General features: G+C 36.8%; 1 protein-coding gene across 1 annotated transcript; it reads right to left on the reverse strand.

The window, feature by feature from the left end:
* Positions 1-4,414: 4,414 nt before the first annotated feature.
* Positions 4,415-7,949, reverse strand: LOC111241882. The gene is made up of 2 exons (XM_022782421.1): positions 6,951-7,949; positions 4,415-6,835 (listed from the first exon to the last, which is right to left on the reverse strand). Exon 2 carries the CDS (start codon positions 5,607-5,609, stop codon positions 4,488-4,490), a length of 1,122 nt encoding a protein of 373 aa, XP_022638142.1. The 5' UTR covers positions 5,610-6,835; positions 6,951-7,949; the 3' UTR covers positions 4,415-4,487.
* Between the last annotated feature and the right edge of the window lie 4,274 nt (positions 7,950-12,223).

Raw genomic sequence — 12,223 nt, forward strand, 5'->3', positions numbered from 1 at the left:
AACCAATAATTTCCCTACACTTAATAATGCAAATAATTAGTCCCAGATAATTCAAATTAACAAAAATAAGAATTTCCGGTCAAATTAAGCACAATTCACAGAAACGGGAAAATATCAGACGTTTAAGTACAATTTCCTGATTAAATTCGGTACAATAAACTAAGTGAAATCAATAAAATATGGATTCATCAAAATAGACCACACTTAGTCTTTTGCACTCCTAGGCAAAATCAAGACGCAAATCAGGGAATAGATCAAAGGACATCAGGGAAGTGACACAGACTCAGTACATAGAAAACAACAAAGACTGACAAGGAAAGAAACAGGTTTACACAGCTCTCAAGAAATCTGGACAAAGAAAAGAAGTAGACAATATCCAACACAGAATCAGAGAATACAGATACTCATGAAGTCATCCAAGCAATTCAAAACATGGCAAAATGATCAATCAACTCAAGAGGTGAAACAAAAGTAACAGAACTCACAGATGCACTTTCAATGTTTCTCTCAAGTGTCTAAGGTAAACAGTTTTAACTCAATGCACTCAAGAAAGCAAACACAATTAGACTTGGCAAGTCTCTAATATTAACACTCAAACATATACGCATGTTCAAATCAAAAGGTCTTTTCATGGTTGTAATGGGGCCAAGGATAAGGGAGGATACATCTGGATAAGAAACTATAAACCATAAGGAACAGAGGAGCAATGGGAAATAAGTTTAATCACATTGAAACACACCTACAACCTCTAATTTCATCCTCTTCTTGACTCCATTATCCACAATTATTCACAAATTCTAATTTTTTATTTTTTTTATACATTTTTTTTTTAATTTCAAGAGATAAGATACACAACATATTTACAAAAAAATACGACAATAAGAGGACTCACTAGCCCAATCATCTGAAACTCCCAGGAGACCACACTTATTCCCAAACCAATTCCAAAACTCCAAAATTCCCTAAGGTTAAGGTAATCATGGTTTTTCACTTAGGGGTAATTAATGAGCTTGAAAACAAAGAACAGGGGAAAGTATAGGCTCAAAGGGGTTATCAAGGGATTAAAACAGGGTAGGCTTGTTTGGCTAGAGAGGTTCAACAACAAAATTGCCTTTATCATTTCCAAACATGCATATCAATCGTGAATTATCAACAAGAGTCAAGCCAAGGCATATGTGTAAGCAGTCAAGAGACATATCACACACGAGAAAGAATATCAAGTGGCTCAAATCTCACACAGGGTATTTTCTGTCACCATGAAATCACCTTCTCAAACATCATAACCATTTTCCAAAGCAAAGAAAAGCAGGGATTTCAGGCTAATCAGAGTATCAATGTAGTGAAGGAAAAAAAATCTACAACTTAACAAAGTCCAGATAATCAAGAGAAACAGGTAAAACTGAACACAAAATACAGCAAAAATTACCCAGAAACAAAAAAATTTCACACGAAAAACAAAAAAAAATTCAAAGAAAAATCAGAATCTCCTCCATTTATTACTGGGTATGGGCAGAGATCATTAATAAAAGACAAGAAATGCGGCTAGATGTTTCAGGTTGAAGAGGAAGGGTGATTATGCATTGGATGATGAAAAATGGGTGTATACACACAACAATACATACTCAAACGGAGCAACATCGTTAAATGAAGTATAATGCAGAATGAGCAAGGTGAGCTTACCTCTTGGAGCTCTGCTTGCCCTTGTCAACTTAGTATCTCCACTGACCTTTCTCCCTTCTTTGGTTGGCGTTCCTTCTTTTCTTTTTCGTGAATCCTGGAGGCTCTAACAGGGATGATCACTTTCGATTCAGTGAGGAGAGTTCCTTTCTCCGTAGTGTTTTCTCTCTTCTCTTAGGTAATCATCCTCCCCTCCAAATCCCCCTTCCTCTACCTTTATCACGATTTTTTGTAATCGTTTCCTCTACGAATCCAAACTGCGTCTGCCAACCAAATCGCGTCCTTGCCTGGAGAAATTGTTTTCTGCCCCCTACCTCCAGCACGCGTACCTTTCTCAACAAAATAATTTCCTTTTTTTCTTTTTTTTTACACTACAGACAAAACTATTACACGTTTCAAACCTTTTTCCTTTCTTTTTTTTCTTAACTATATTAATTGTATTAAAATAAACTAAAAATAAAAAGTAAAAATCAAAAAAACAAAAATGAAAATTATAAAAAAGATAAAATAAAAAGATGAAAATAAGTAAATAAAAAAAACACATGGAACATAACAAAATACAATAAAGCCAAAAATCAATCCGGACGAAATTTGGTATTAACAACTAGAGAATTATAAGATTTTTATTCTTTTCCTTTTTCTTTATCTATGTTTGATGGTGACTCCACTGGGGAATTCGAGAGTTAAGCCATTTAATAAAATGTGCAAATTCGATGTGGTCTTACTTTGCGTTTTTCTTCTCTTTTTCCTTATCTATGTTTGATGTTTGAAATAATTGCATGTGAATTGTTTTAATATTGAATCCTAAGGTAGAAAACATGTTTATATTTGCTTGGGATTTTTCTGGTTGTTTTGCAAGTGAAGGTTTAGGTATGCATTGCATTCTCCTTTCATATACACACTTTATGCATATCATGAGTGGAACCCTATACCCGGGTCTGAGTGTAACTTAGAAATAGAAGGGTTGTGTAACGCTGCCACTTGGAACATACTTCATGTTTGGCTATCGTGAGAATCTCAGCTAGATTTGTTCTCTTCACTTGGGTCTCCCTGCCTAGTTGATTACTTGAATGTTTTAGAGATGCTATGAAGGGGGTCATAACTGTAGTGACCATTGACCTTTAGGTTCAGGGAACCATCCTGGTGAGATTGCATATAATTGACCTTAAATCCGAAGCAGTGAACCTTTATTAAGGCACGAAGGAAGAAATGTGTATTCATGTAACCCTCACTGTTTGTTCTTTTTTGAAAATAATGACATTGTATGCATGCATTTTGTTAGTCATGTTGTTTTTACTTCGTTGTGTTACCATGCATCATGTTCATTCATCATTTGGTAACATACTAGTTTTAGGGAAAATCACAGGTATTCACTTGATCTCATACGATATGGAAGTTGATACAAGATCTAGTACTACACAACAGACCGATTCTGTTGTTTTAAGAAGCCTTGTCGAAGGACTCATGGGGTAAATCTAACAGGGCTGATAAACTTAGGCAAAAGACTCAAGACCATGAAGAGATAAACCTTCAAGAAGATGTATGGAAATTTGTTGAGTCTAATGGAAATGGAAGTACAGTTGCCTGCTATCACGGCCCTTGCCCAATATTACGACTCTCCGCTAAGATGTTTCACCTTTCAAGACTTACAGTTGTGTTAGAATTGCTGCAACGGAATTATTAGCGTGGAACAAACCAAGAGGGGGGGTGAATTGGTTATATACTTTTATCGTGCCTTTTATTATTTTTCTCTTAATTTTTCTTACTAAGCTGATAATAAAATGTAAACACGAGAGTAAGGAAAAGAGAAAAATGCACAGGTGATTTTATCCTGGTTCAGATCACAAGGATCCTACGTCCAGTCGCTTATCTCAAACAAGATAAACCTTTTTCACTATCACAAAACAATTACAAATATTAGTCATAGAGAAAAATAATTTGTAAGAGTTTAGAAATACCACCTCTCTTGAAACCACAAGAGATGAACTTACAAACACCTCCTTTGAATATTCACAGAGGATGACCACCTACTTTGAATGCTTCACAAAGGATGATTCTCTTCCAGGCACTTCCTCGGACACACCAAGGATGAGTAAGCTATTCCTCTGTCACCGCAGTAGCACTTCAGGGCTTTGCAGACGAGAGTTTCCTTAGCTTCAACAATCTCACAGAGTTCTCAAAAAGTTCAGAGGTTCTTAGCACAAGGGAAGAGTTATTTTGGAAATAAAGAGTGAGCCATCTTATAGACTCAGCCCAATACCCTTCCATTCCTCGAAAACAGGNCATCTAANGCATTTAATCGATTAAAACAGCTTGTGGAAGATTCTCAATAACAATAAATCAAATATAAAACACAAGAATCAACCCTAATACATATTTGAGCANTATTACATCAACTTTGATTATTATAAAAGCTTTATAAAATACAGAGATCTTCAATCCGTCTTTATGGATCTTGACTTGTGCAAATCTGTTCATCATCAAAACTTCATCTTTTATTTTTGCTAACATTCTCCCCCTTTTTGATGATGATCAAAAATTATCTCCAAGTTTAAAGCTTAAAGCTTTTTAATAATCTGAAAAAAAAAATACAACTCATAGAGGAAGAGAGCATTAGAAAATAAAAGGATCTCTTTAAACTATATTCTCCCCCTTTTTTTATCATAAGAAAAAATTATATTTAATAAATTTCTCCCCCTTAATAAAAAGAAAGCATGCATAAAAGAAACATAAACATCTACTTTTTATTGAATTTAAGAGAAGACAAGCATACAATCATAAAGATAAGCAATAAAAAAATCAAAGAGGATCTAGAATTCATCACTTTCGTCACTATTAAAGTGTCGCTCTAGTCCTGAAATCCTAGTGTCTAGATTCCTGAGATGAGTGCAAATTTCTTCGTGGCGAGTGTTTTGAATATGCATCATCTCATTTTGGAGGCGAGCCATCTCAGACATTTGTCTAGAGAGACTCTCTAGACTATATTTTTCATTCACTTGAGATGTGCCAACAACATTTGTGGGGTCAGGCATGGGGTTATCTGCATCTTCTTCTTCATCTGCTTGAACGCCAGCAACATCATCAGGATGAACATAGGAGTCCCCTTGTTTAAGGAATCCCATTTGTCTTAGGGAATTATCTCCAACTCTATGGCCTAGGAGCACACTCTCATAGTGCTCATTTGAGATATCTACCCCTTTATACACACAGATCTGCGAAACTAGGAGAGGATATGGGAGTGGTGCAGCATCTAACCTTTTGGCTTTGAACATAATGGTTTGAAACAGATGAGGCCAATTGAGTGGGATGCTCTGAAGTATCCTATACATGATGATGAGATCCGTCTCAGAGCACTGTGCATGGTTGGACCCTCTAGGACATAGGAGCCAAACAATGAGGTAGTGCAAGAGACGCTCTTCCATCTTGAGTCCTCCGGCAAGATAAAGACGGGCGTTGCGTTGGCGAGGATTGCGGAGAAAGGATTGAAATACCATTATCTTGTTGAAATTTGCAAAGTCACTTGGAACAATTTGTGAATTTTCCAACACATGAACCTTTGCCACATTGGTCCAAACATCATTGTCCAAGACAATGTCCACCCCTTTGACCCTTGTTGAGAAAATTCCATCACGAAACTTTAAGTTAAAATAGAATACTCGAACAAGATCAGGATAGTACCTTCCACGGAGTTCCATGAAGTGTTGAACTCCTTGCTCAATTATAAGATTTGGAAAAGAGAAGTTGTGAGCGATATACCAAGCAAGATCAATGAACTTTTGCTTGATGAGCTTCCTTTCCTTCCAAAATTGTGAGAAGGATTGCTGATCTTGATCATCGGAGAGCCATCCTTCTACAGTATCATCTCTTTTGCAAACATTATTCTCCGAAACTTCACTGGTTCTTCTCCTCCTTCTTCTTGAAGGTTCAGCCATTGAAATTGATGGAAGGCAAAGATTATACAGAAATGGGGTACGTGGCGTTATTCTACCCGAATGTCTCTGTCATACCTTCAAATGAAGGGAGATAAACAGCGGTTTTCCAGCCTATATACCCCGTGAAATGACTTTCAATGTGTCGTAAAAAAAAAGTTGAAAATGAATGACAAAAAAGAGAAGAAGATAATGTCTCGAGCAGAGGGGATTTCCTTGCCAACTAGCCAGAAGCATGTAAAAGAAAATCAAACCAATTGGGTTCGTCCTTTTAGCCGATCTTTTTCATGCCCACTACCTCTTCCAAATGGAACCCTTTGCCAAGGAATAAACTGGGGCAGCTTTGGGAGTCTCATACAAATTTTTCATCAACCCATGACCCAAGACTGGGGTAGCTTTGTGAGTCTCATACAAATTTTTCATCAACCCATGACCCAAGACTGGGGCAGCTTTGTGAGTCTCATACAAATTTTTCATCAACCCATGATACCAAGACTGGGACAGATTTGCATGTCTCATTTGATTTGTTCACCCTTATTTTCATGGATCCATAACCCTATGCTCATTTTCCCAAACACTAAATCGGGACAACATTTTTTGGTATATCTTGTTTCATCTTGGCACTCACATATTACATCTCCTTTGAAAATTATAGTACCCATGTGTCGGTCCCAATCTTCCAAATCATTCCAAACAACTCTCATTCTCTTCAAAACCATCCTCTTGCCAATAAATTCAAACATGTGTGCACTGATGTCTTAGAAGAAAAGTCAACATGTAATCATCTCAAAGTTTAGACCTCGGATGTAAGACATTTATCACTTTCACAAAACATTGAAAATGAAAATCAGTTTGATGATTGTGAGCAAGACGATTGACTCAAGCATAAAAAAAAATTATTGCATAAATATGAGGTTCAAGTGTCGGCCATAAGCGACCGTTAAGAGTACAGTCCAGAAATAAAAAAAACAAAACAAAAACAACAACAACAACAAAATATATACAAAATAAAAAAATGAAAAAAAATAACTATAATAATAATAGATAAGGAGGGTTCCCTTAAGGTGATGGTGGTCTCAGAGAAAGCGCCGTGGAAGGTGCCTTGAGGCGGAATGGCACGAGGTAGGTCATTATCGCTTCCTCTTCACGTATGGGGGGAATAAGGAAGAGATCCAAGAGTTGTGGAGTCGGTGAAACCTGTGAAAACTGCGGAATGACCCATGAAGGATCTCCAAAATAAAAAAATAAAAAAAAAACAATTTTAGTCAAATAAACAAGGAAATAAAAAAAACAACAAAAAAACAAAAAGAAAAAACAACATAAAAACAAATAAAAAATACTTACCATAAATGTACGCCGGCAGGAGAGAATAGGAATGTCCAGATGTCCCAGAGACATCTTGAGGCAAGCGTCTGTGTTTTATTCGGTTTCCATGGTTTTGAAACCAGCAGTAAACGCTGTACTCTCCGACTTCCCCGTACACCCGAAGTCGTTCTGCAATTTCTCGGATCTGGTCCCGATTGGGATTGATGATCCGTGATTATAGATGTTGAGCAGGATCTGAATTTGTTGCGGGGTGGACTGCCACCTTTTGTAAGTCGTATCCACATTTTCCATACCCTTGCTCATATTTCTTCTAAGAATAAAAAAGAAGCAACAAAAAAAAAATAAAACAAAACAAAAACAAAAGATAAGATTGTCAGAGGTAAGTTAAGTCAATTCTTTCATTTATTTGTCCGGTCTCAGTCCTAATGTCCATAAATAAGTCGGTTTCAAGGTCCTTGCAACGGATTCTAATCANATCTAGGTCCAAGGGGTCTCTTTTCTTGTTGAAATTAAAATTTTGTTTTAAGTGGGGTAGGTGGCGGTTCTTCGGCCTATATACCCCATGTTCATCAATTTTATATAACGAAAAAAAAACCGAAAAAAAAAAGAAGAGAAAAAATACAGAAATGGGGTACGTGGCGTTGTTTTACCCGAATGTCTCTGTCATACCTTCAAACGAAGGGAGATAAACAACGGTTTTCCAGCCTATATACCCCGTGTACATAACAAAAAAAAAAACAACAAAAGAAAAAATGACGAAAAAATAAAGTCAAGAATGTAAATAAACGTAAGGCAGAAAAACAAATTAAAAACAAAAAAACAGTTAGTAAAGTGCGAGAAATATAAAAGCGAATAAAAAGCAGTAAAGTGCGAGGAACATAAAAGAAATGTAAAGCAGAAAAATGCTAGAAAAAAAAATGAACGAAAGAGAAGAAGTGTACATAGAGGGAAAGAAACTTACAGAAGCAGAGTCTCGGCNGAGGTTTCTNCCTCAGAAGCTCTCCTCACTCACTCTCTGAAANGCTCACAAGAATCGCAACTCTGACCAACGTCCTCGGCTCCTCTATTTATAACCAAAAAATTTCGTTGTAACTACAGTTTCGGTCATGTTTACCGGAGGCTCTTAATAGTACCGGTAAATTTTATTTATTTACCGGTACTATTGAGAGCCTCCGATAAACATGACCAAAACTGTAGTTACAGCGAAATTTTTTGGTTATAAATAGAGGAGCCGAGGACGTTGGTCAGAGTTGCGATTCTTGTGAGCNTTTCAGAGAGTGAGTGAGGAGAGCTTCTGAGGNAGAAACCTCNGCCGAGACTCTGCTTCTGTAAGTTTCTTTCCCTCTATGTACACTTCTTCTCTTTCGTTCATTTTTTTTTCTAGCATTTTTCTGCTTTACATTTCTTTTATGTTCCTCGCACTTTACTGCTTTTTATTCGCTTTTATATTTCTCGCACTTTACTAACTGTTTTTTTTTTTTAATTTGTTTTTCTGCCTTACGTTTATTTACATTCTTGACTTTATTTTTTCGTCATTTTTTCTTTTGTTGTTTTTTTTTGTTATGTACACGGGGTATATAGGCTGGAAAACCGTTGTTTATCTCCCTTCGTTTGAAGGTATGACAGAGACATTCGGGTAGAACAACGCCATGTACCCCATTTCTGTATTTTTTCTCTTCTTTTTTTTTCGGTTTTTTTTCGTTATATAAAATTGATGAACATGGGGTATATAGGCCGAAGAACCGCCACCTACCCCACTTAAAACAAAATTTTAATTTCAACAAGAAAAGAGACCCCTTGGACCTAGATNTGATTAGAATCCGTTGCAAGGACCTTGAAACCGACTTATTTATGGACATTAGGACTGAGACCGGACAAATAAATGAAAGAATTGACTTAACTTACCTCTGACAATCTTATCTTTTGTTTTTGTTTTGTTTTATTTTATTTTGTTTTGTTTTTGTTGCTTTTTTTTATTCTTAGAAGAAATATGAGCAAGGGTATGGAAAATGTGGATACGACTTACAAAAGGTGGTAGTCCACCCCGCAGCAAATTCAGATCCTGCTCAACATCTATAATCACAGGATCATCAATCCCAATCGGGACCAGATCCGGGAAATTGCAGAACGACTTCGGGTGTATGGGGAAGTCGGAGAGTACAGCGTTTACTGCTGGTTTCAAAACTATGGAAACCGAATAAAACACAGACGCTTGCCTCAAGATGTCTCTGGGACATCTGGACATTACTATTCTCTCCTGCCGGCGTACATTTATGGTAAGTATTTTTTATTTGTTTTTATGTTGTTTTTTCTTTTTGTTTTTTTGTTGTTTTTTTTTATTTCCTTGTTTATTTGACTAAAATTGTTTTTTTTTTTGGAGATCCTTCATGGGTCATTCTGCAGTTTTCACAGGTTCCACCGACTCCACAACTCTTGGATCTCTTCCCTATTCCCCCCATACGTGAAGAGGAAGCGATAGTGACCTACCTCGTGCCATTCCGCCTAAAGGCACCTTCCACGGCGCTTTCTCTGAGACCACCATCACCTTAAGGGAACCCCTCCTTATCTATAATTATTATAGTTATTTTTTTTCATTTTTTTATTTTGTATATATTTTGTTGTTGTTTTTTTTTTATTTTATTTTATTTCTGGACTGTACTCTTAACGGTCGCTTATGGCCGACACTTGAACCTCATTTATTTACGCAATAATTTTTTTTTATGCTTGAGTCAATCGTCTTACTCACAATCATCAAACTGATTTTCATTTTCAATGTTTTGTGAAAGTGATAAATGTCTTACATCCGAGGTCTAAACTTTGAGATTATTACATGTTGACTTTTCTTCCGAGACATCAGTACACACATGTTTGAATTTATTGGCAAGATGATGGTTTTGAAGAGAATGAGAGTTGTTTGGAATGATTTGGAAGATTGGGACCGGCACATGGGTACTATAATTTTCAAAGGAGATGTAATATGTGAGTGCCAAGATGAAACAAGATATACCAAAAAATGTTGCCCCGATTTAGTGTTTGGGAAAATGAGCATAGGGGTATGGATCCATGAAAATAAGGGTGAACAAATCAAATGAGACATGCAAATCTGTCCCAGTCTTGGTATCATGGGTTGATGAAAAATTTGTATGAGACTCACAAAGCTGCCCCAGTCTTGGGTCATGGGTTGATGAAAAATTTGTATGAGACTCACAAAGCTACCCCAGTCTTGGGTCATGGGTTGATGAAAAATTTGTATGAGACTCCCAAAGCTGCCCCAGTTTATTCCTTGGCAAAGGGTTCCATTTGGAAGAGGTAGTGGGCATGAAAAAGATCGGCTAAAAGGACGAACCCAATTGGTTTGATTTTCTTTTACATGCTTCTGGCTAGTTGGCAAGGAAATCCCCTCTGCCCGAGACATTATCTTCTTCTCTTTTTTGTCATTCATTTTCAACTTTTTTTTTATGACACATTGAAAGTCATTTCACGGGGTATATAGACTGGAAAACCGTTGTTTATCTCCCTTCGTTTGAAGGTATGACAAAGACATTCGGGTAGAACAACGCCACGTACCCCATTTTTGTATAATCTTTGCCTTCCATCAATTTCAATGGCTAAACCTTCAAGAAGAAGGAGGAGAAGAACCAGTGAAGTTTCAGAGAATAATGTTCGCAGAAGAGATGATACCGTAGAAGGATGGCTCTCCGATGATCAAGATCAGCAATCCTTCTCACAATTTTGGAAGGAAATGAAGCTCATCAAGCAAAAGTTCATTGATCTTGCTTGGTATATCTCTCACAACTTCTCGTTTCCAAATCTTATAATTGAGCAAGGAGTTCAACACTTCATGGAACTCCGTGGAAGGTACTATCCTGATCTTGTTCGGGTATTCTATTTTAACTTAAAGGTTCGTGATGGAATTTTCTCAACAAGGGTCAAAGGGGTGGACATTGTCTTGGACAATGATGTTTGGACCAATGTGGCAAAGGTTCNNGTGTTGGAAAATTCACAAATTGTTCCAAGTGACTTTGCAAATTTCAACAAGATAATGGTATTTCAATCCTTTCTCCGCAATCCTCGCCAACGCAACGCCCGTCTTTATCTTGCCGGAGGACTCAAGATGTAAGAGCGTCTCTTGCACTACCTCATTGTTTGGCTCCTATGTCCTAGAGGGTCCAACCATGCACAGTGCTCTGAGACGGATCTCATCATCATGTATGGGATACTTCAGAGCATCCCACTCAATTGGCCTCATCTGTTTCAAACCATTATGTTCAAAGCCAAAAGGTTAGATGCTGCACCACTCCCATATCCTCTCCTAGTTTCGTAGATCTGTGTGTATAAAGGGGTAGATATCTCAAATGAGCACTATGAGAGTGTGCTCCCAGGCCATAGAGTTGGAGATAATTCCCTAAGACAAATGGGATTCCTTAAACAAGGGGACTCCTATGTTCATCCTGATGATGTTGCTGGCGTTCAAGCAGATGAAGAAGAAGATGTAGATAACCTCATGCCTGACCCCACAAATGTTGCTGGCACATCTCAAGTGAATGAAGAATATAGTCTAGAGAGTCTCTCTAGACAAATGTTTGAGATGGCTCGCCTCCAAAATGAGATGATGCATATTCAAAACACTCGCCACGAAGAAATTTGCACTCATCTCAGGAATCTAGACACTAGGATTTCAGGACTAGAGCGACACTTTAATAGTGATGAAAGTGATGAATTCTAGATCCTCTTTGATTGTTTTATTGCTTATCTTTATNATTGTATGCTTGCCTTCTCTTAAATTCAATAAAAAGTAGATGTTTATGTTTCTTTTATGCATACTTTCTTTTTATTAAGGGGGAGAAATTTATTAAATATATTTTTTTCTTATGATCAAAAAAGGGGAGACTATAGTTTAAAGAGATCCTTTTATTTTCTAATGCTCTCTTCCTCTATGAGTTGTATTTTTTTTTCAGATTATTAAAAAGCTTTAAGCTTTAAACTTGGAGATAATTTTTTATCATCATCAAAAAGGGGGAGAATGTTAGCAAAAATAAAAGTTGAAGTTTTGATGATGAACANATTTGCACAAGTCAAGATCCATAAAGACGGAATGAAGATTCATCCTTGGTGTAATAGTGCTCAAATATGTATTAGGGTTGATTCTTGTGTTTTATATTTGATTTATTGTTATTGAGAATCTTCCACAAGCTGTTTTAATCGATTAAACCCAGTTTTAATCGATTAAAACTAGACTAGCACTGAAAACCCAATTGCCCCTGTAATAATCGATTAAAGCAAGTTTTAAT

The sequence above is a fragment of the Vigna radiata genome, chromosome 6, assembly GCF_000741045.1.
Source record: "Vigna radiata var. radiata cultivar VC1973A chromosome 6, Vradiata_ver6, whole genome shotgun sequence".
Lineage (NCBI taxonomy): Eukaryota > Viridiplantae > Streptophyta > Magnoliopsida > Fabales > Fabaceae > Vigna > Vigna radiata.

Excerpts from the sequence above, each read along its gene's own strand:
- LOC111241882 (XM_022782421.1), bottom strand. The coding sequence starts at position 5,609 with ATGGCTGAACCTTCAAGAAGAAGGAGGAGAAGAACCAGTGAAGTTTCG.